At 45.2% G+C, this 23,899-nt stretch overlaps 2 protein-coding genes across 3 annotated transcripts in view; both read left to right on the top strand.

Moving 5' to 3' along the window:
• Positions 1–15,783, top strand: part of UBE2Q2 (ubiquitin conjugating enzyme E2 Q2) — a 48,401-nt gene extending 32,618 nt beyond the window's left edge. Inside the window, exons 6-13 of one of the 2 annotated variants that reach the window (XM_030456990.1) lie at positions 2,099–2,183; positions 6,751–6,811; positions 8,813–8,903; positions 9,322–9,380; positions 10,626–10,674; positions 11,569–11,664; positions 12,533–12,599; positions 14,825–15,783. In XM_030456990.1, the coding sequence (XP_030312850.1) occupies positions 2,099–2,183; positions 6,751–6,811; positions 8,813–8,903; positions 9,322–9,380; positions 10,626–10,674; positions 11,569–11,664; positions 12,533–12,599; positions 14,825–14,856 (540 nt within the window). In that variant the 3' untranslated portion in view covers positions 14,857–15,783. The remainder of the gene's footprint in view (positions 1–2,098; positions 2,184–6,750; positions 6,812–8,812; positions 8,904–9,321; positions 9,381–10,625; positions 10,675–11,568; positions 11,665–12,532; positions 12,600–14,824) is intronic. The other variant, XM_030456989.1, reaches the window with a different exon arrangement.
• Positions 15,784–16,574: 791 nt separating this feature from the next.
• FBXO22 (F-box protein 22) lies at positions 16,575–22,934 on the top strand. Its single transcript, XM_030456992.1, has 7 exons — positions 16,575–16,739; positions 16,967–17,099; positions 17,203–17,290; positions 17,600–17,695; positions 18,702–18,866; positions 19,772–19,937; positions 21,093–22,934. Exons 1-7 carry the CDS (start codon positions 16,636–16,638, stop codon positions 21,520–21,522), a joined length of 1,182 nt encoding a protein of 393 aa, XP_030312852.1. The 5' UTR covers positions 16,575–16,635; the 3' UTR covers positions 21,523–22,934.
• Positions 22,935–23,899: the final 965 nt, after the last annotated feature.

Here is a 23,899-nt window from a genome sequence, read left to right on the forward strand (position 1 = left end):
CTGATACTGCTCTATAGACAGGGGCTTCAGTAAACTGACAAAGAACTTGGCTCAAGCCCTGTCTTTATCTTGCTTTTGTTTAATCAAATGAAAGGATTTGCCTTTTGCTTTCATATTTAATTACAAAGTTCATTGTTCATTCGGGACCATTAAGAAAAATTAGTGGAATTTCAGTCATCTGCATGATAAAATCCCATGGAAGATGAAAGTGAGAAGCCTACAAGAGAAGCCTGCAGATGATAGAGTGCATCCCAAGCATGTTTTGTGATGCTGCTGAACAGAGGAGACAAAGGAGTGTGGAGGCTTTGGGATCAAGTAGCAGTTACTGATACATAATCCTTCTGAAGAAATAATTTGATCCTATAATTAAAACCTTGTAGAATATATCCCATCACTGACCTCAGGCACACAGGGAGGACCTTTCAGATCCTGGACAACAGCCATAGCTGCTTCAGGTTGCTCCAGAAATACTTCTCTAACACTCCTGTCAAAAAAGGGTCTGCCTGTAGATGTTCATAGTGACTGAAATGAAGTTGAAGAAAACAAAAATCTTCACATTTTTAGATGGTGTAGAAACCCAGACCCATGAACTAATAACTCAGTACTTCCTACAGAGAGGCTGAACCTAATGTTATTCTGGGTGGGGGCTTTTTTGTGGCAGGTGAGGGGTTTTTGGTGTTTAGCTTGGGGTTTTGTTCTTGTTTTTCCTCCTGAAAGCATGCTGATGAGCCCCAGGATTACCTTGTATGTCAGCAGGAGTAGCTGCTGCCCCAGGAGCAGTGGGGAGCTGCATGGAATAATCTCCCTTTGGGACCTGGCTGCTGGTGAAAGCCAAAGCTTCACAGGCTTTGGGGCTACAGCTGCCTTACCTCATTTGGAGCCCTTATGCCTTTTTTGTATTTTCAGTCTCTTAATGGTAATTTTTGTCCATTTTCCAAACATTTGGAACCTAAGATGGTATTTTGGGTGGACAGCACAGGCAGGTTTAATCATGTTAACATCAAAGATTTAGTATAAACATTTTTCCTGCTAGCTTTGGCATTGAATTGGAGAGAGTAATCTAGGTGCTTATGAGAAGATCATGTTATTCTAAATAAGCACTTGAGTTTTGTAAGAGGAAAAAGCTCTGTGTTCTCTGAAAATTCAGACAAAAATGAATCCCAAGGTGACAGAAGTGGAAGCACTGGGAATGTGTACAGAACACATGCATTGCAGCAACTGTTGATGCAAGTAGGCATTGGATACTTGAGTTACTGGTAACTGTTGTGTTCTTTGCCAATAACTGGTGGGTTTTAGAGCCAGTCATGTCTTATATAAGGTATATATGTCTTTTGGTTTTGTTTGTTTGCTTTAGCACTGAATCTTAGCCTGAAATAGCAGGTTTAGAAATTAAGTCTTCTGTTGCTTTGATAGGCTGAGTAATACAGAACTGAGCTTTAAAAGAACAGAAGGTTTGTCTGCCCTGATTCATAAACCACAGGAACTCTGACAAATCACAGTTAAATATTTGGTATTTCAAGGTTTAGATGGTCTTTTTCTGAGTAAGTATTGTTGTTTCACTCTTGCAAATAGTAGTGTTGCTTTTGCTCTGCATTTTCCAAATATATTGGTTAGTTTTACACCATGCAGAAGCTACTGGACATTTCTCAACCCCTGTACCTTTTTACATAGCTCTATAAAAAATATACTTCTGAAAAAACCAGCAAAACACATGCAGAAACTTGTTGTTAGGATCAGTCTTATTCTTCCCTCCATGTGTAAGAGCAGAATGTTCTGTGGATCCATCTTGTAAGGTGGTTCCCATCCTTATTAGAAATGTACTGTGAATCCTTTACAGAAGAACATGTATTGTACCTTGATTAAAAGGTTGAATCTCTTATACCATGTAGTAGTAGATATTAAGGTGCTAATTTAGAGGGTGTGTCTTTGTAGTAGCCTTAGCTCACTAGAATATGTAACTTTACAAGAACCTAATCCTAATACAGAATATGAACATATTCTTGATACCTTCCTGTTAGTGTAACTTGGTACTGGAATGAGGCTGTTGAGTGTAAACATTACTTTTCACTTATTTGGAGTTTTTTTTTGTTTGTTTCAGGGTGCAGTCTCTGGGTCAGTTCAGGCTTCAGATCGACTTATGAAAGAACTCAGGGATATATATAGATCACAGAGTTACAAAACAGGTAAAATGCTTCAGATTTCCCTTTTCAAAATAATCTTGGCAACTACTCCCTGCTCCTCCTTCTCTGTTCTTTGTCACTGATACATATGTGCATGTTTGTCTGAGTATGTATCTCTGCATGTGTGTGGAAAAACAGAGATAGGTGCATAATATGCAGTCTCATTCTGCAAGAGTGTAATTGTGGAGGAAAAGGAAGTTGGGATACATAGCTTCTAAAATGTTCTTCCTTTTTGTTATGCAAAGCCTCCCTGGAGAATTAATAGGATTGGTATTGCTGAAAATGCTTTTGGGTTGAATGATTCCAAAGAACAATTCCACAGGATTCCTGTGGGACTTGCTGAGTGCTCAGCACTACCTGCAGTTTGCTTCTCCTGCTCTATGGGGCAGAAGTGCTGACTGCTACCAGGAGGTAATACTGCTCACTGGAACACTCCTGCTGTAGAGGGACTTGTATTCAACAGCAGAAGGTTTTGTTACTATACAGGATTTAACCTTCATTACACTGCTGTCACTTGTATTCTTTTGTGGTGGTGTTAATTGGATCCTGAGGTTTGAGGATAAGGATAGAAACGTGGAATAAGGATACAAATGGCTGTAGGAAGTAAGTGGAAGTAAACTCTACATGTGGCTGTAGAGTAACAAACACTGCTCAGCTTTAGGTGGGTAGCTGGCTACCACTTCTTTCTGCTCTGTCTGAGGGCTGCATCTAAGCTAGCTCAGCAAAGGAGTTAATAAACTATTTAGAGTGTTGCTATTCAAGAAGAAGACACAAAATTCAGACAAGTTGAATTCCTGCAGGTCACCTCAGTAGGCAGCTTCATTACTTACAAGCCAGGATGGGAACAGGAGGGGAGTGCCTGATGAGGAAGTCAGTCTAATCTTCAACCCTCTGGCTTTCACTTTCCTGCACTTCCCCCCTGCTTTATTTCTAGTGGGCTTAAATCTCACTTGGTGGCTCTGGCATTTTAATTGGTTTGTAAAAGGACAGCATTGAAGAGACAATAATTGACTCCTGCTTTGATAATGCCATATGTACCTCCCAGGTAAATAGTTATTTGTGCTGAAGTCCTGTGGACAGTGTTAAATTGTTAAAGGTATAAATTTGATTAGGAAGCCCAGGGTTGATCTGCTGTAGCCTGTGTCTGTATCTGTGGCTTTATTGCATCTGAGTGCTTGCCAGTGTGCCCTAATCAGCATCTCTCCAGTGAAGAATGGATCAGTGGGTTTAGGGAAGAGCCTAGAGATAGATCTGTATGAAATTGTGAGGGATGCTTTACTGAGGATTTGGTCTTGTGGTTAGAAGAAAGATGGGGAATTGCAAGATATAATGACTGTAAAGACTTGGTGGTGCTTAAGCACAAAGTGGGACTGCTGAAGACACAACCAGAAGCCACTGTAAGAGGTGTAGGCTGAGATGAGGACTTGGTTCATGTCATTTCTTGGCTTCAGGTTAATAACAAGTCTTTACTAGTTGCACAAGACTGAAATCCTGATGTAGGAAAGCACGTCCTAAATGAGAAATCTTGGTAAAGCAAGTTGATACAGATGGTGAGTACAGTAACTGAGCAATATCTGTAACTTGGGCCTCAGGAATATGTAAAAGACTGCACCTGGATGCTTCATGTTGCTTCTCTAAAGCATGTGAATGAAGTCAAGTGTCAAATGGAGGTTGACACTCTAAAAGTGATGGCAGTCCTGCTTTGGAGCAGTCTCTCACTGATCTATTTAGTCATTTTTGCCAGTTAATGATGCTCTTTGTTGTAAAATTTACCCAGAGTCATTCCCTATGATGTTCAAGTCTTAGGGCTTGAGTGAATCTCAGTATCAGTTCCTCTTTGCACAAAACTCCTGCTTTTATAGCCTAGTTCTGCCTTTTGTTAGATCACTGTCACTGTGTGAGCAGGGGCATGGCAGAGAATTTTATTTTCTTAAATATGGTCTTTGTTTTGAGTACTTATTCCCTGGTTCATTCCTCACTATTAACACACAAAGAGAACCACTGTGAAACTTCAGGTTCTGGTAACTCTTGCAAGGTAAATTAACACCTTTTTCATTTTTTTGGTTTGTAAGCCAGAAAGTCTAAGGCTGTTTTGTTTGTTTGTTTTAAGTTGTGCAAGAATCACTTTATTCAGTGTATGTGAGGTTACATGTTTTGAGAAAGTAAGGGGAGGAGCAAAGAATTCAAATGGGCTGAAATCTTTCCTGTTCATATCTTTAGCAGATGTGTTGTTTCATACATAGTGACTTTAACTCACTCCTTTTATCCAAAGACTTGGTGGGATTTACCTACAGTCACAGTAAAGTTGCTACAAGTACAACATAGCCTGTATTTTGGGAAGGGTTGTTTTTCTTCCTACTTTTTCATCTCTTTTTTGCTTGCTTTGTGTTTGTGTGTGCTTGATTTTACTTCAGCACCTCTATGGATGGTCAGAGGAATTAAACAAAAAACCTCCAGTGTTTTAAGTGAGTGGTACCTCAGCTGCCTTGTAAGGACCACTCCAAAAGTGGTACTAATCAGCTAAATTCTTCTTGACAGTAGCTTTTTTCTTCCTACTGCCTAAATTAAGAAAAAGCATCCAAGCTGATTCCAAGTGCCATCTGTCAAGGACTGAAACCAAACACCCTCAGCTTGCCATAGTGTTGTTGAGAAGCTTCTGTGTCCAGACAGGGAGCAATCCTGACATCCAGATCCTGGTCAGCTCAAAATCTGGGTGATTGAAAGGTTGCTCCAGTAGCTTGCTGCTCCCTTAAGGAGTGTTTGTGTCAGTTCTGAACTGTTGTCTTTTGCAGAACCCTTTTACACGTTCTGGTTCAGGTACAGCACATCTCCTAAGACCAGCTAAAGTTCCTTTGGAAAAGCTTGGTAACCCATGGAGCTAAAGAACCATTGCATGAACTCTGGGCAAGAGCAGGACTTCTGGGGTGGGAGGAGAAATGCTGGAATAGAGTTAGAGACTTACTGAATAAACGAGCTGATGGAAGTTCTCTTGTGATCTTCCATTATTTAGGATACTGTCAGAATCTTTCCTGTAGCTTGTTCTGGTGTCTAACAAGTATTTTCTGCTGGTGCTGGGTGCCACAGCCATGAGACTGAGAGACTGCATCTCTCAGTCTTCACTCCCCTTTGGATGTAGGTGGAAGAAGAATTTTGGATTCAGTGATGGAATAGCTGAATCATGAAAGGAAGCTGACAATGAGCAGAGTTCCAAGTGCAGCTCTTGTTACAGCAGTGCAGTACAAATCAAAATTCTTCATGATTTCCACTTAATCTAAGGGCAATTCAGAAACAGAGCTGGGAGATTGGGAAAAGGCCCTAAGAACTTCTGTTCATCTTTGAACAGAAAAGTGTGGTGTCTCTGATTTAGCTGCTGATGAAAAGGGACCCTGAGAGCACAGTGAGTAATTTTTCAGACCAACTTGATTGTCCTACATCTAGAAAACTTGGTAGTCCTACACTTGCCTGCAGTAGCCACTTTTTTCTGTGGCACTGCAGTAATGAGAAACAAGCATGGTTTTGTTACCCTGTGTGCTGAGTTTTGGAATGCTTTAGAAATAAAGCTGTGTGGACAGCTTGAAAGGTCATCAGCTTCAGCTGAAAGATAATGTATTTTTTAATCATAAAACTCAGCAATTAGTGCTGTAAATCCGTGGAGAGGATGTAGTGGCTCCTACTATTGCTTGTATGGCCTTCAGAAATCCTAGGCAGATTCCTGGTTTGTGTTTGTGTCTCCATGGATGTCAGCAAGAGATGGGTTATTAATTATTAGCCCAGGTAACAGTTTTAGTCATAGCTGTGTAGTGTCTGTGTAATGTTTGATAGTCTGGGGGGGAAGAGATTAGGCTCTTGAACACCACTGAATGTATTTTCTAAACCTTGTCTGATGGTTAAAAGATTTATTGCTTAATCTTGTGATTTATTGCTTATGCTTGTGAACTTCTGCAGAGAGGAAGCTTGAAAATCTAAGAGTCTGACACATCCCCTTTCATCCTTCCCTCTGGCCAAACTGCATCATTTGTTTAACACATGGACTGCTGCAAACCACCAGCTTGCTTCCAGGGACAGCTCTGCTGCTGCTGCATCTTTCTGACTATTTTGGTCTGCTCCTGGGAATGTGCATCATCCAATGCAGTATCTTCCTTTTTTTGTGGGAGTTTTTCTGCCCAGTTTCCTGTCCTGGTCTGCCAGTTCTGACAAGAACCTGTGAAACACAGTGCTGTTCCCTCAGACTGGGTGTTGAGTGTTTTAAAAGCATGCTGGTTGTGTACTGAGTATCACATACACTGAGTGCTGAGTAAACTGGAGTTGTAGCCATGGGAAGTTTGAAGGAGAACTGAGAGGGAGGGCAAAAAGGGGAAAGTGTCAGAAAAATGTTTCCATGTGGAATTTTTTTCCTTGTGTTGCTCACAAAGTGCTTTATTGGAGGAAAGATATGTGCCTCAGTGTCTTTATCTTGTCTATTGTTTACATCTGCTGACAGTATTTGTACTTAAAAGCAAATAATGATCTTGCTAAAGCTTACCTTGTGAAACTTCTAGTGCATTATTAATTCTATCTAATATTTCTACAGGGATTTATTCAGTGGAACTGGTAAATGACAGCTTGTATGAATGGCATGTTAAGCTTCTAAAGTAAGTTATTGAAGATTTTTCATGTTCTAAGTAATTAATTTTATTTTTATTGTTGCCCCAGAGATTCTTTCTTTTGATAAATGAGGATCTGTAGGCAGAACATATAAAATAATGTGTGGTGGCTCTGATTCTGGCACACAGAAACACCTACAGAGACTGAAGTGTGGTACTTGAGCTGGTAAAAAGCCAAACCCTCTTTTCCCAGCCAGCACAGTGCATGGTACTGTAACTTCCATTATGGGCTGATTCTCTTTACAAAAGTACTCCAAAATATGAGACTTAAAATGATGAAATGTGTTGTCTGGAACTTTTGTCTTGGTGGTTTTAGTTTAGTTTTGCTTGGTTGTTTTCAATTTTAAGAAAATACAACTTCTAGTTTCACTCAGGATGAAAGAAGAAGCAGAACTGTTGTCATGTCATGAATTCTACAGTGGAGCAGACACATAGGACTGAAACCTTTAGGGAGAACTTAATTATGACTTCCATAATCACATTTCTTCTCTTCTGTCCTGCTTTTCACTCTGTGTACCTGATGAGAACCAACCTTGTGTGTCTGTAGTCCAATAGCTTGAATTCTGGAGTTCATTGGTACTATTCCTGGTAAGGGAATTGGCTGCCAGCATCCTGCAAGGTAACCTGTAGGAAGGAAAAGCCTCCCCAAGCTGGGCTGGGTGGCTGCTGAAGATACAAATCAGTGCAAAGCCATCCATCAGCCCAGCTCTGTGCTGCTGAATGAGTCCCAGGACATCAGCTGTTCCCACACAGTGGCTGAGCTGCCCCTGGAATTGGGGCCATGTCACAGTCCAGCACAACTATGACACCAGCTGCTGAAAGCCACTTTTGTTTCCCCCCTAATCATGTAATCACCAAACACTCTGAGGCTGGAAGTGGCAGGAAAACCTCTGCCATGTTCCAGGAGCCTCCCCAGCACTCCCTGAACAAAGTGCTCAAGCCACTGATTTGAAACCTCTTTTCAAGTGCTCTGAGCAGCTCTGATTTTCTGCCCTCAAAGAAAAGAAAATGGAGTGCATGCAGCAAATGGCTTCCAGAATGACTGAGAGAAGATGGAACTGTGTTTGTTTACCCCAGGAAAAAGTGGCTGGAAACCAATAAACTGGGTGCAGCCCAGCTGAGGGGGTAAATACCAGGGAGGAAAATACCCATTTGCCCAAGGAACAGTATTGTTCCTAGAACAAGTAATTCATAACTGGGCTAGCCTTAGCTATGGCTGGAAATGATAGGTTTCTTCTGAAAAAGCTTCTGGTGTGTAGGGCAGGGACAAATTGCCCAAGTAATTCTGAAATGAGAGCTGAAAAACTTGTGGTTTCACCTGTGGGAGAGGGCTGGATATAATCTAGACCCTTCAGTCCTTTTACCAGCTGCTTTAGCTTGCCACAGGCATTTTTTTATTAGTCTCCCATAAGATGCTGGGGTGTCAGATCCTGGGTGGGATTAACCCAGTAGTGGCTGAATGAAGGCCTGGGCTGCTCGCCACCAGCATTTTGTAACAAACAATTGTTGAAATTGTGCTGAGCAGAAGCTGCTGGCTTTAGTGCTTCTGCTGATGCAGATGGCTTTTAGCAGCTGATACAGAACTGTGGTGACAGATTCCATCAAGGATTGCCAAACTGTGTACTGAAAACCAGATCACTACAGTCCTTTTGTTACATGCCACCACCCTTAGGACACACGTTTCTGGTGGACTGAAGAGAATAATAATTTCTGTCTCTAAATGAGCAGGTTATTTTGATGTTAATAACACAGTTATGAACCATGTTGAAGTAAGACTTGATAAAGTTGAGATTACAGCATGTTGCAGCAAGCTTTCCTGCTGATCCCAGGGCCAAGTGTTCCCTTTGTAAGTGGAGCAAGTTTTCTGTAGTTCTTCAAATTCCAGTTGGGAAACTACAGATCCATAAAGGTGTTCTGCAAGAGTAATGACAGGCAGTGAAAACATTCACTTCATCCAGCATCCCCCCCCCTGCTCTTTTTGTTTTATAGGGTTGATCCTGATAGCCCACTGCATAGTGATCTTCAGGTCTTAAAAGAAAAAGAAGGTGTAGAATACATTTTACTCAACTTCTCTTTTAAGGTATGTGCTTATGGGAAGAAATGTTGGGGTTATATTTGCAGCTTGCTATGAAAGGTGCCTGAATACACCTGCAGCTCTTGCTTGGGTAAAGGTGCAGCTGTAGTGGTAAAGAAAACCCACCTCAAAAACCAGCAGAAAACCCACCTCAAAAGCCAACAGAAAACCAACCAAAAACCAACAGAAAACCAACCAAAAACCCCCCCCAAGAACCAACAAACAAAAAACCCAGAATATAAAATAGCAACTAAAGCTTCTAAAATGGCTTTTAAGCCAATACTATAACAAAATGATTATTGCAGCACTGAAGATTTAATTTTTTATTAAAATCTGATTTCCCAGTCAGGCTCTTGGGATACCTCAGGTTAGGGATTCTCTGTCACTGTGTATTTCTGACCATGTTTTTTGTTGTGCTTTGCAGGATAATTTCCCTTTTGATCCTCCCTTTGTGCGAGTGGTGTCTCCTGTGCTCACGGGAGGGTAGGTTTGAGTTGCCATGCAGGGATTTGACTTTGTGGTAAAAACATTACAACTGGAGATTGGTTGATTGTGTTGGAGGGAACATTTGGAGCCTGCCATGTAGGCTTAAAGAATTTTCCTCTAAATATATGCACGAGCTGCTGTAGCCCTAGAGTTTGGTGAAGAGCTTGAGGGGTGGCATGGAGACTTGGCTCTCAAGTTTTATGAGCCAGCAGGAACAAAGAGTTGGGCAAAATTCCTCCTTGCATTGCTTAGTTTGTGTCTGGCTTTGAAAGAGTCTGTCTGCCACAACAGCTGAGAACATTAAGAACATCTTTTTGTGGGTGGTTACCATTGCTGTTACTTCTCCTGGTTTTCAGAACAGTGTAAGGTGTTTTGTATTGGTGCTTTGAAAGGATCTTAATCCCTTTGTTGCCTTAAACTTGCTGTACAGTCCTAACTGACTCTTAGTTTGCTGGTAATGCTGGCATAAAGTTTTTGTCTAAAAACTCTTCAAATGCTAAGACAGAACTACTAAATTGAATTGACACCATGCTCTGGCAGTCATCTGCAAAGTATCTGAAGTGCTGTCTGTGTCCATCCATAGCAAGGAGATTAAATTCACCTCCCAGTGCTTTTATGCATCTCCTACAGACAGGAAATTCTACCTGTGTGATGGAAAATCCAGGCTGTGATAGCAGATGTCATTTTAATTTTTCTGTCTTTTTTTGCATTCAATAAGTGGTTACTTCAGTCAGCATCCAGGAAAAAAACCAAAACTCATCTGGGTTCTGTCTGACACTGTATAATGACAGAATGACCCAGAAGGTTTGGGTTGCAGTGATGCCCTGTGAGTGTTGTGCAGATCTCCAGTGTTTGAACATATTGATTGATTGATTGGTAGGGGAGACCACACTTTTGGAGTGTTGGATTCCACTGCTTCAGTCCAGGTTGGTTTCCATGTCCACAGAGGAGCTGTGAGGAGCAACCTTCCCCTTAACCATGGCTGTGGGAAGCAGCTGTGCAGAGCAGCTCAGGCACTGACCTGAACCAAGTGTAGATAGCAAAGGATTTTTTGGGTGGTTTTGGGTCTCACAATACTAATTTTGCATTAGTATAATATAGCTATTACTGGTTAAAGGGCATTTCAGTTTTTCTTGAATAAAACATTTCACAAACTAGCCTGCAAGAGCTTAAAGTGCTGTGAAGTTTCATCTCTTTTACTAACTGCTGATGGTAAATCTATTTTCTTTCACTTGTTTCTAGGTATGTCCTAGGTGGAGGTGCATTATGCATGGAACTTCTTACTAAACAGGTGAACACAGACTGTTACCTGGGTAATAACAAAGCATGCTTAAAAATAATATTGAAAAGAGGTGTTTCCCCTGAGCTGAAGAACTCCTGTGTGGAATAAATCACACACTCCAAATGGAACGTGGTGGCATAAACCTCAGTTCCACAAGATTGGCCTTGCTGATCTTGTGTCAGATCTTTTTCTATGCAAGAGGTTCTGAGGAAGAGGCAAGAAGTTGAGAGTGCATCAGCTTTGAATTCTCAATTTCTGGGAGGAAGCAAATGTAAAGAGTGAGTTCTGAGGAGCCAGACACCACCTTTCCTTTCCAGAAGCCTCTGCTACTGCACAAAGTCAGCTCTGTACAAGTGAGGAATGCAGAAAGTTCTAGGCATAGCTGTCTCTTGTGTAAGGCAGGGATAGGTTTTCTCTTTTAAAATAAAGAGATGAATGAAGTAGCTTATTTGCAGCTTATTTTTGCAGTTTTGCTTTGACAGAAACTTTTGTGAACCCTGGGAGGTAAGTGCCAGAGAGAAACAGTCATTTTCATGGGAGCACAGCTGTGATAGGACACTCAGTGGCTTGGTTGGTTATCAGTCTTTTCTGCTCCTTGCAACACAAAATTGGGATTTCTATTGTGACATTGCTGAAAATGTCTAAACAGTGCAATAATGGAGCTGCTGGTGTTTCTGTTCTGGCTTCTGGAAATGGCCTTTTTTGGCCTTTTCATTTTTTCTACAAGGTTCTGTGTCACTTCCCAGATTTTCTCTGGAGCATAAATGTTGCTAATGGAAGACAAGTGGTTAAAAATAAAAGTGGAATGAAGGGAGGGGGGAGTCCCCAAGCACACCTTTCAGGATGGGTTTGCAAGGTGAGCACAAATCCAGGTGGTGGATAAATCTCTGCTTCCTCCTGCAGGGCTGGAGCAGTGCCTATTCAATAGAATCAGTCATCATGCAGATCAATGCCACTTTAGTCAAAGGAAAAGCCAGAGTACAGTTTGGAGCCAATAAGGTAAGTGGCTGTGTATATTCCTTACCCACATTACTCTCAGGCTTCTGTTTTCTTTGCTGACTTGCACAGGAGATGCCAAATGACAGAACTGTCACTGCCTGTTTATTGGGGGTGGGCAGGGTGTGTCAGCAGTGGGACTTGTGCTGTCCCCAGGCTGGCAAGTGAGGAAAGGAAGGAGCAATCAGGATTGGGAGTATTTGGAGATTCTGGGTCTGAGAAGGGCTGGAGATGGCAGCCTGACTGCCAGAACTCCATACCCTGATGTTAAGAAGTCCTCTTCCTTTTGCTGGACTAAACACCTGCAAAGTTTCCTGGAAAATAAAATCATGCCCATACTTCTGAGCCAGCCATTCAGCATCACCCAAAAGTGCAGTTCAAGTGTGCATGCTGGTAATCCACCATAACTTAACAGACTCTGAAGTACTAAATGCCCTTTTCAAAGGATATTTAAGTATTTAAGTCAGTGGAATCATCACTTGGTTGCCAGTTTTTAAGTACTGGTTGAAGGGTAGTGAGCTGGGTAAGGTGTTCTGTGCAGCCTGGGAACTGCTCAGCCAAGCAAGATGGGGTTAGGGTGGGGATGGCCTGAAGCCACCAGGTTCTGGGGCACACACTGCAGGTTCTGAACCCCCTGTGGAGTGGTTGCTCAGCAGCAGGGTGTGCACATCACTGTTATGGTGGAGGAGAAATCAGAAAACAAGGGTGTTTGTCTTAAAAATTTTCTACTTTAAAGGCAAGTGTGTTGTAACATTGGTCATGGTTTTTCTTTGTAAACCTACTATAAAATTTCTTCCTAAATCTGTTTTTAAGTTCTGTGTGTCTAGATGCAGGTTTTTAATGTTAGTTGTTTTTTTTTTTCTCCTTTCAGAACCAATATAATTTAGCAAGAGCACAGCAGTCCTATAAGTCACTAGTACAAATACACGAGAAAAATGGTATGTATGTATGGATAGATGGATGGATGGATGGATGTTCTTGCAGCTTTGGTTTTGTCTGCACAGCAGCCTGGAGCTTGGCATTTGGCTGCAGTTAACCCTGAGCTGCCAGAGTATCTTACACTGACTTGGGAAGAGCACAAAGGGTGTTTCCTTTTTTTCCTCTAGCTCTAGGAAAACAACAGTTCTTGAAGTAACTTTGGCACCTTCTCCTGCTTGTATCAATGGTCCATGTGCTCCTGCTGTCTTCTGGATGGCAGCTCAGTTTCATTTCCATCCAGTTAATCTTTGTATTGTTACTGGAGCTTTTCAAGTGTCTTGGTTACTGAAGCACCTGCTGGACTTTTGCCTCTGCCTGAGCAGCCTTGTTTGAGGGAGAGGAGGCCCTGGCAGAAGTAACCATCAAGGAAGAGAGAAAGTGGAAAGAAAGACCAGAGACTAAACAATACAAAATGTCCAAGTGATGTGTGCTAGCTGGAACACTGTGCAATACAAATGGGAGCTAGTTATTACCTCTTCTGCCCTGTTTAAAGCTAGATTATGATCTGAGGTGCCTAAAACAAGTACTCAGGTATCATTGCATTCATCGTGTCTGGATGGGAAGAGAACAAAAGACCTGAGGCTTTAAAACCTTTGAGTGGCTTCCATGTTTTGTAAGAGCAGCCAGCAGGGTTGGAGGTGTGAGGGGGTGGTACTTCCAGTTACCACTTCTGAGATGTTCTCTGGCTCAGGATGGACACAGAGTCCTCTGGGAATTCAGCAGAAGTGTGACTGCAGTGAGCACCTCACTTTCCCTACCTTCAAATCAAACATAATGAATGCTTAGGGGGAAAACCAAAGATAACTTCAAAATACTTCCCAGTTTTTGGGTATTTTGATCTTTTGCTTTCTCAGCTTGCTCCAGAAGCCAGCATGGCTCTGTGGTTACCTCTGGCTTTGACTCCAGTGACTGCTGCAGGGTCAGGGGCTGTACACAAAGCATTTGCAGCATTTATTGCTGCTGGCAAAGGTGCCTTTAACTCACAGCTGCTGCCTTCTGCTGTGGGACAACATCAGGAATCCCTGTGTTCACTGTACAAAAAATTAGATTTTTTTTCTTTTCTTTTTTTTTTTGTTACAGGAGGGGCTGGGAGAATTCAGGTTGGTGGCTAGGAAAAACTCTAGGGTATGAGTTGACTGCTCAGTATGCCAAATCCTGTCAGGAGGGAAGTTACTCAACTGATGTTTCTGAGCCCATTCCTTCAGCAATTAGGATTGCTGAATTCCTTGCAGAATTAGGATGAAATGCTGAGCTGGGTGTGCAAGCCCAGTGCTGCAGCAGAGGAGATGGGATTTCTGCATGAGTGTCCCAGTGCAGCTGTGTCTGTGTGTGTCTGTGTGTGTCTTGTCTTGTGTGTGTCTTGTGTGTGTCTTGTGTGTGTCTGTGTGTGTCTGTGTGTGTCTGTGTGTGTCTTGTGTGTGTCTTGTGTGTGTCTTGTGTGTGTCTTGTGTGTGTCTTGTGTGTGTCTTGTGTGTGTCTTGTGTGTGTCTTGTGTGTGTCTTGTGTGTGTCTTGTGTGTGTCTTGTGTGTGTCTTGTGTGTGTCTTGTGTGTGTCTTGTGTGTGTCTTGTGTGTGTCTTGTGTGTGTCTTGTGTGTGTCTTGTGTGTGTCTGGTCTTGTGTGTGTCTGGTCTTGTGTGTGTCTGGTCTTGTGTGTGTCTTGTGTGTGTCTGGTGTGTGTCTGGTGTGTGTCTGGTGTGTGTCTGGTGTGTGTCTGGTGTGTGTCTGGTGTGTGTCTTGTGTGTGTCTTGTGTGTGTCTGGTCTTGTGTGTGTCTTGTCTTGTGTGTGTCTTGTCTTGTGTGTGTCTTGTCTTGTGTGTGTCTTGTCTTGTGTGTGTCTGTGGTGTGTGGCTTGGAGCTTTAGGAAAACCTAATGGAATAGAGGCAGAACCTACAACAGCTTCCTCTGCTTATGTCCAGCTTGTCCATAGCTGCTGCCACAGAATAAAAACAACCCCAGACTTGCAAGTATTGCATTTTCATGCCCAAATACTGGCTCTGATTTCTCTCCCCCTGCAGCCCACTGGTGCTGAGGTGTGCTTGGCTCTCCCTGAGCTGGCTTGTTTTAGTTGGGAAGGAAGGCAGGAGCCAGATGAGGCTCCCATCTCCCCCAGCCCCAGCCCAAGGGGGTAACGTTGCCCGTGTGTGGCAGTGTGGGAACCTAATGCCCTTCTCTGTTCTCCACAGGCTGGTACACTCCTCCCAAGGAAGATGGCTAACACTGAGGACTGTTGCACACCCGGACCAATGTCAACACCAGAAGCTCTTTTTTATGTTTTCCAACCCAGAGACTCGAGCTCCAAGCGCCCCTGTAACAGCCTGCTGGAGACTTTAGCTATTAGATAGGTTAGTGGATAATCTGTCAACTGACATGTCAAGTATAAGTTACAGCCTTACCATTCCACTCTTCTTAGGTATGGGACTGAGCAGTTTGGGCCTTTCCCCTCTTTCTTCTTCTGGATTAAGCAGATTTGGGCCATGCCCTCCCTTCTCCCTGTTTTTCTTTGGTTTGGTTTTTTGTTTTTTTTTTTATTTGCCTGCATAAGCTCCCTCCTGCAGGCTCCTGAGTTACTAAAGGTCATTGGGTAGGAGTGAGCTGCTCACACACCTCTGTGTATTTTTTTTTTTACCTTTTGCAAACTGCAGAGACTTGTGTTTTACTGTTTCAGTTAAAGCCAAGAAGTTTAATACCTTGTTTAATACTGTTCTAGGAAATGTCAGGTCTTGCAAATCACAGTAGTTTTTCTGGTCTCCAATGACAGCATTTGTAGTATTTCCAAATTAATGATATAGGAAAAACAAATGTATGCTAAGTCATTAAACATTTTTCATGGCTGTATGAGAATATGAATTGTTTCTTGGAAAAGATGCTCTTTGTTTAGATTGTTAGCTTTTTCTTCTGGCTGTTTTCCTGTTGGTTGTTGGTTTTTTTAGGTTTGTTTTTCTTGTTGCTTTGATTCTGTTTGGTTGTTTGTTTTTTTTTTTTTAAGCAGAGCAGGGCTGTGCCAATAAAACCTTGTAAGTAGTCACTTCCACTGGGGCGTCAGAACTTGCTGGGCTGTTCCTGCTTGTTGGCTCCACCTCCTTAACGCCAAGAGCCGCAGTATGAAGCTTGAAGTTATTTAAAGTACTAAAAAAAAAAAAAACCAAACCCTTTTTAGGCGTTCCATTTTATTAACGGGTTGTTGCAATCATTTGTAAACTAATGAACTTCTAAAGCGATTGGCACAAATGGAGATGAAAGTCCTCGAATGAGTTTTATTTTGGTTTTTTTTGTTTGTTTTTAATATCAAAACTAGAAGGAAATACAAAAGCTGAGCCCTGATGCAGAGGTGTCCGGAGCGTTGCCATGGTGACGGTGGTTTTTGGGATTGCCAGACTAATGGGAACTGTTCTTTCTCCATCAGGATCTGGGGCTGTGTGATTACACTCTTATCTCATTGCCTTACCGGGATCGGTTCTGTTCTGGTTGTAGTTCTTCTCTTTGGGTCCCTGCAGCCCCCGGGGCTCAGCTGGCACCGCGCACCGGATCCAGCACTTTTTAGAAGCGCAGCAGCATGGTTTTGTTAGGGTTTTTGGTCAGCTGCCGATCGGATTCGTGCTCTTTGCTCCGCGGTCGCTTCCAGCTCCGCTTTGGGGCCGGAGGAGCCGAGGGGAGCGGCCCCTGCCCGCTGGGTGCCCCGGAGCAGCGCCCCGCCTCACCCGCCGCATGCTTTGGTTTGGGTTCCATTTCTCATTGCGGAGTTGTTGGCAATGTACAGTAATTTGTAAACTTGCATCAAGTTTATGAATAAAAACCCCATTTTCAGACCTGCGCTGTCTCCTCATGGGGGGGGGGGAACGGGGGGGAACGGGGCGAGGGGTCCTCCCGGCCGCCAGGGGGCGCAAGGCGGGGCGGGGGTGGTTGCGCGGCCGTATGTCGCTGGTTGGTGACGCAGCGGGCGGGCGGCGGGAGGGAGGGAGGGAGGGAAGGCGGCGGGGTCGGTGTCTCCGGTGCCATGGAGGCCCCCGGGAAAGGCGCCTTCGTCCTCGGCAACCTGGCCGAGGTGGTGGAGCGCGTCCTGGGCTTCCTGCCCACCAAAGCGTTGCTGCGCGCCGCTTGGTAAGCGGCGGGACCGGCTCGGGTTCTGAGGCGGCGGGGCCGGGGCCTGGCGTTGGGGGGCAGCGGCCGGGGCCTGACTGACTGACTGACTCCCTGACTGACTGACTGATTGACTCCCTGACTGACTCCCTGACTGACTCCCTGACTGACTGACTCCCTGACTGACTCCCTGACTGACTCCCTGACTGCCTGCCTGCCTGACGCGGCCTCTCGGTGTTGTGTTGCAGCGTGTGCCGGCTCTGGCGGGAGTGCGCCCGGCGGATCCTGCGGGCTCAGCAGAGGGTGGCCTGGGTGGCGGCGCTGGAGCCGGGCCCTGCCGATAGCCACGCACTGCTCCGCGCCCTGGCCCGCGAACTGGAGGTGGGTGCTGGGGGTGCGGAGGGGGGGGGGGGGGAGGCGGGTTCGTGCTCCCGGCCCGGTCGGTCCCGGTGGCACCGCGGCTCCTCCTCCCGTCTGCCCGTAGCAGGTGCAGGTGCTGCCCCAGACCGTGCTCTACATCGCGGACGCGGGGACCTTCAGGGGACACGAGGAGTGCCACGAGCAGAAGAGAGGTGAGCCCCCAAATAAGGCTCCCGAACCCCCCCCTCCCGCTGCGGGGTGCTGCGGGTGTTACCCACGGGGGGGATGCTCCGTGTGTCAGCTAAAGGGGAAAGTAAAAAAGCTGCAAAAAAAAAACAACCCAAGCCCTGAGGGCGCAGCTGAGCCCCGGCTCGGGGTTGGGTCACAGTGCTGGGTATGCTGCCCTCTGCACTGCCAGGTGAGCAGCACGGGTTAAACAGGAGGAGCTGGGCAGCACGGGGGGTTCTGGTGCTTCTAAGGAAAAGTTTTACTTTTTTTTTTGCCTTTTTTTTTCTTAACAGCCAGGAAAAGAAATGGCAATGAAACAGCCCTTGCACTTGAGAAGCTGCTGCCCAAGAGGTGCCAGGTTCTGGGGCTTGTCACACCTGGGATTGTAGGTAGGAGGAGAATGTGATTTTTGTGAGAGATCAGCCTGAGAGGGCCTTGTGTCATCTTCATCCTCACCAGTCCCTGCTTGTCACCATCTCACACACTTGTGACAGTGCAAACTGATGAGAGTCCTTCCTCACAGGAGGAGTTGTCTCTCTGCCACCTTGCTCAGTGCTGCCTCACATTTTAAGGGGCTCACGGGGTCCCTGCTAAGTGCTGTGGAGCTGCTTGTTTCAAGTGCTTGTTTCAAGCTGAAAGGTTTGATTTAGTTGAGCAGGCAGAGTGTTGCAGGTTTTCCTGGCACCTTGGTGTAATTACTGACTGTTTCTTGGGTCTCTCTGTATTTTATCAGAGTTGCAGTGTGATATCCTCAGGGTATCCTCAGCATCTGCCCATTTCTTGGGGTCCAGCAGGAGGCACGTGCAGCAGTTTGGGGAAGTTCACAGTCTCCCTTTTTCTAGTGCTTCACCTTTTTATTTTTAGGAAGCTTTTTCCTAGTTTATCACCTGAAATTCTCTTTCCATGGTAACAGGAGGGGATTTGATTGTTGTCACTAACTTAATCTAGTAATGTTCTCCCAGTATTTCTCCTGCTCCCCCAGTATTTCTCCCAGTTTGTGTCATGCTATCCTCACAAGCTTCTGTAACACCTCCCCCTCTTTCATTTGCAGTCTGTAGGAACCAGAGTGTGTTTGCTTGCCTGCAGAGGTTGGCAGGAAGGCTTCAGACAGCTGTGTGGCACAGGGCTTCTTTCCAAGTGATTTATGTTTATGTGGCTGGGGGAAATGTCCCAGTACATCCATGGCTGGGACCAAAGGGACTTCAGCATGAGCCAGCAGGGCTGCTTCATGCTTCATCTTTCCAAAACATCAGCAAAAACCTGGCCCAGTCCTGGTTGGGGATGTTGTTATGGAAATGAGCTGTCACCTTTCACATCACTGAAGCTGTTCTGTCACTTGTAGGTGTTGTTACAGTGTAGCTGGAAGTCCCTGACCCTGTTTTTGTACCTTTGCAGTTACCCCCATGGGCTCCAGCAGCAATCAGCCTCAGGAAATTGAAGAGGGGGAAGCTGGGTTTGCTCTCTTGTTTCCCAAGATCGATGGGGTGAAAATCCATACCTTCCATTTTTCTAAAGACTTGAAGACCAGGGTCTTTGATGAAAGCAAGTTTGCAGAAGCAGGTATGTCCTTGCCTCCCTTTTTTTTGGGCTTTTGTGCAGTGTTGCTTTGCTCTTTTAGGTGCCAGTGTGGAAGCAGCAGCTTCTGTGCTGGCTCCACCCACAGAGCACTTTCTGCCTCTCTGGGGCTGCAGCTGGTAAGGACACATCTTTGTTCTTCCCATTCTCTGGAATATGAAGTTATCCTGAGTATTGATCTCCAGGCACCACCATCAGCTTCCAAGGGGAGCTGTCAGGTTTTGGGCAAGCTCTTAGTGGTTAAAAATAAAGCTAAGTGAGGCTGAGCCCTGGGGAATGGCTCCATCAGCACAGGTCAGAGAGCAGTGGGGCAGAGCTGCTTCTGTCCTCCAGGATAACTTTGCAGTCAGGTCCTGAGTCAGGGAAAGGTAGAACAGGAGGCAGGATATTGCAGTAAACACTGTTCACATTCCTCACTTACCCTCAGCGCTGTAGATCAATTAGGACAAGTAATCTAATGAGGATTTCTGGAGTCTTCTAGGAACCTGGGAGTTTCTGCCTTGGGCTCAGCAGCTGGCTGATGTATGGAATGTGTTTAATTGTCCCCTGAAGCTATTTACTGCCTGGTGGGTCTCGTTGCTTAACCTCCCCTCTCAGTTCTCACATGTAAAAGGATGGTGAAGGCTGCCAGGTAGCCCTGAAGAGGCTGCTGTGCAGCTCAGAGAAGCAGAAAGCTGGGGGAAGCAGAACCTTGCCAGGTTCTTTTCAGAAGTTCTCACATGGGAAATGCAGCCCAGGTCCTGAATTCCTGTGCAACTTGTCTCCAGTTTTCCCAGTTGCAGTGGTGGAAAGCCATTAGCCAAGGCTGTGGTGTGTTGTTGGAGGAGGGTTGGGCTTCAGGGCTCAGGACTGAAAAATAAGAGGCTTGGTGTTTGTGGTGTTGGTTTTAGGTCTGAAGAATAACCCAGATCTCCGGGTGGTTCTTCTGTTTGGCTACAACTCCTGGAAGCCTGGAGCAACTCGATTTCTTCATCAAATAGTCAATCCCTTGAATGAGAAAAGCATCATCCTTGCTGGGGGACAAGTGGAGAGCTTTACATCACTGATCTCTGAGAAGTAAGTATCATTTGCAGGGTGAATGGTAAAGGAGATTTAAAACGTGAGAAACACTGCAGAAGCTGTAGCTTTGTAGTTCTGTCCTGTTAGAAATGCCTGGTGGGGGGAGTAAAATAACTTTTATTAAGAGAAGAAGGTCCAGCTGCTGCATTGTGGTGTAGTCAGAGAAGCTGGAGGCTTTGTGTGACTGTTACAGATCCCATTCTGGAAGCCCAGGTGAAGGGGATTTCTCCACCTGTGTTTACTGCAGCCTCTTTCCTCTCTGGCTTTTCTCACCCCTCACTGTGACAGCATTCACACGAACATTTTGTGTCTCTGTGAACTCAGCTCTGGGTCACATTACAGAGCAGCAAGTGAAGACACAAACAGGACCCAGCCCCAGGAGCACCCCTGAGGTGCTGCAGCTGCTGATGTGGCTCTTGCAGGAGCAGATTTCCTCCAGTTTAAACCCTTTCCCTCCACCAGGGTCCTCTCAGGGCAAGGCTGGGGCTCCAGTGGCTCTGCTGCTGGGGGTGCCACCTGCCTGGGGGGTGCTCCCCACGGGAGCTCCTGTGCTGGCTGTGCCATCACCTCATCCCCTGCCAGCCTAGGGCTGCACTCCCCTGGAACCCCAGATTGTCTCTGTGTGGCAGCAGCAGCACCACTGCTCCAGACAGCAGAGCTGAGCCTCTGTTAAGTTATTGCTAATAAAGCATAAGTATTTATGAGTAAAGTATATGTACTTAATGTACATATTGTACTTACTTTATGTACTTTAATTATAAGCGCATAAGCACTGAAGGGAGGTCCTAACCCCAAGGTGTCCTGGCTGAGCAGGAGACTGACAGCAGCACAGATCTGAAGCTGTTCCTGACTGTTTGTGCTGAGCACCTTTCCTTGTCATCAGTGGAACCAAAAGTTGGAATTACAGAGCTGGGAATTACACACACAGGCTGCTGACTGCTGTGTGCCTGAAAGGCAGGCTTGTGCTCCATCCCTGGTAGTGAACGTGGAGGTTTTTCCTCGTGAAAGGTTGCTAAAAAACCCCAAATCCAACCAAGAAAGGTGAAGGTTTGGGTTTCTTCTGCGTTAGCTAACCAGGGCTGGGGGGTTGCTCTGCTCTGAGAGCTGCTTGTGTTTGGTGTGGTCTCTAACTGGGTGCCTGTTGCCTTGCAGTACCAGTGCCCAGCCCGGGGATGCCTGTGGGGTGGTTGGCCTGGCTTTCAGTGGGCCCCAGATCCAGAGTGCCACGGTCCTGCTGGACCAGGACGTGGCCGACGAGCGGACAGCGGAAGCCGCCATGCAGCGCCTCAAGGCCGCAAACATCCCCGAGCACAACACCCTGGGCTTCATGTTTGCCTGTGTTGGCAGGGGGTACAGGCACTACAAAACCAAAAGGAACATGGAAGCTGATGCCTTCAGGAAGTTCTTCCCCAACGTTCCCCTCTTTGGCTTTTTTGGACACGGGGAAATAGGGTGTGATCGGATAGTGACCGGGAATTTTGTGCTCAGGGAGTGCAACGACATCAAGGATGACCTGCTCCACGGGTACACTACTGTAATGACTCTTGTTCATCTTGGTTCAGCTAAAGCAAACCAGCTCTAAATATGCTTCTAACCCTGCAGTTTGTTTCGTTCCAGAAAGCTGAGGAGGCTGGGAGAGTGGACATCTTGCAGTCAGAGCCCCTTCCAAAACGTAAAGATGATTTTGGTAATCTTAGAGAAACGTTGTAGTTGCCATAGAGTTTAATATAATAGCTGTCAGCAAGCTTTGCATTTTGTGTCATCCATCCCCTGTACACGTCAGAATTGCAGGTAGATGATTTTTGGTGGAATTCTGCAGTTGAAGAAAGCCTCTTTCTTCCCAAATGAGAATGGTTTCCACAAATACCACCATGTAGAAAGAAACGTTCCTCTGATGTGCTCTGTATGGATGTAAATCAGTCTAGAAAAACTACTGCTGCAGACTGAAACGAGGCACAAAATCCACCTTTTCCTGGCTTTTATTTTAAGAGATTCACAACCTGCACAGCCCCGAGTCCTGTTTACAGAACTGAATGGTTTTATTAGATAAAATTAATGAAAGCTTTAGAGAAAATAACAAAGTTCTTATTAAATAAAGATTAAAGTAGGTAAAAGTACCTTGCCTTCTATTATTAGAGGAAGAGCTCTGGTTTAAAGGGGTGGTGTCTAGTTATAAGCACAGTTTGTCTCAGCATCTTGAACTGCATTTCAGCTGTCTGAAGTACCTGGTTTAGAACAATACCTGATACTTGGTGTGTACCAGCAATTTCACTCTTTGTGTATCATAAGTTTGCACAATTAAAATGCACTGGTAGCCTTTTAGACTCCCTTGTAGCATGGTGCTCTCTATTATAAACCTTTAAATCCAGAGTGCTAAAAATTAAGACTACCTTGTGTCTTTACCCTCCTTTAAAAAGCTTTTTCCTTTTTAGTTTGACATTAGGGAGGAAGGAAGATCTGGTGATGTTCTGTGTACACAGAGCCTTTACACAAGACCTGTGCTTTTGCATGGTTCTCCTGTGCTTTGCCATCAGCCCCTGTTCTGATTGCTGCAGCTGGAAAGCAGTATTGCAGAGTTCAAGTAAGTAAATTCAGCAAAGGTTCAGTATAGCTAACAATATAGTCACTCCCTTTTAAATTATTTCCTCCCTTTCACTTAATAATAGAATGACAAGAAAATAAGATGAATTTTCCACCATTTCACCACATTTCTGAGTGCTGAGTCGAGCTGGGGACCCATTTTCAGAAAACACTTTGAATGATGTACAACAAAATAAGAGTGTTTTGCTTTAAATGTACTGACCAGGACTCTGGTTGGCAGGTTTGAGCCTGTATCTAGTTAAAATTTTCCTGAACTTGGCCTGATGAGCTGAGGTGTCTGTCCTGAGAGTTCAGTGGAGGTTTCAGTGGGTGCTGGGACAGGCAGGGCTCTCCTGTGGCTCTGATTGTTCAGCAGAAGCCAGGAGGAACACCCAGGAGCTGGGTAAGGGTGCATGCAGAAGGAAAGGGCTCTGGAAATGGGGTGTGCTTGGGTTTGAAGAGGCCTCTCACTGGGAGGTGGATAAATGTTTTTTCAGCATGACTGGGAAGTCACGTTTGGCCTCTTGTGTCTGCACAAGCTGCACGTGCTGCAGGAGGGAAGGCATTTCTGGAAGGCAGGATTCCTGTAGCTGGTGGTGTACCATGAAGCTTCTCTTTGGTGCAGCAGCAGAGCAGTGCTGATGTGTCCTGAGCAGCAGTGCAGGCAGGCACAGAAGTTTCCAAAGGAGCAGATGTTGGGCTCCAACAGCAGGAAATGAGAGGGAGGTTTGCAAGGACTGACCATCAGCCAGGTCCTGCAGCTGCCCAGGCCTCTTCCTGGGGTCACTTAAGAGAGAAACACAGCACAGAAAAGATGGGGAGGGATCCCCAAGAACCTGCACCAGCCTCCAGGACCATCTCTAACTAACCTCAGGGGACCCCAGCACCATGTGCTGCCTGGCTGGAATTTTGCACTGCTGTATCTCCCAGACCATGTCATCTCTTCTGAGTGACAGGGAAGTGGTGTAATGGATAAAAATGCAACATCTGGGATGGAAATGTTTTGCTACCCAAATTCATTTTATCTCCACACTGTCATTTGTTCTTCAACCATGACAACTCCTGAGAGAAACCAAAATGTATTTGCTCAAAAAGCACACGTAGCAAAAGGGAGGGCTTGGTCTCTGCTGATAGGAAGTGTTGCTGTGCAATAATTTATACTTCTGTCACTCAAAAGATTTGTAACTGAGGCAAGTTCAAACAGCAGGGCTGCTCTGCAGATAATCAGCTTCAGTTGCAGTGCTGGTGGGTAATACCTTATTGCAAGAGACAATAATCCCTAAGCAACCACAACTGGAGTTTGGTTTCATTCAGACAAAAAAAGAAAACCTTCAAAGTCATAAGACCTGCAGGGAGGAGCGATGGCTTTGCTGACAAAA

The sequence above is a fragment of the Calypte anna genome, chromosome 10 (genome assembly GCF_003957555.1).
Source record: "Calypte anna isolate BGI_N300 chromosome 10, bCalAnn1_v1.p, whole genome shotgun sequence".
Lineage (NCBI taxonomy): Eukaryota > Metazoa > Chordata > Aves > Apodiformes > Trochilidae > Calypte > Calypte anna.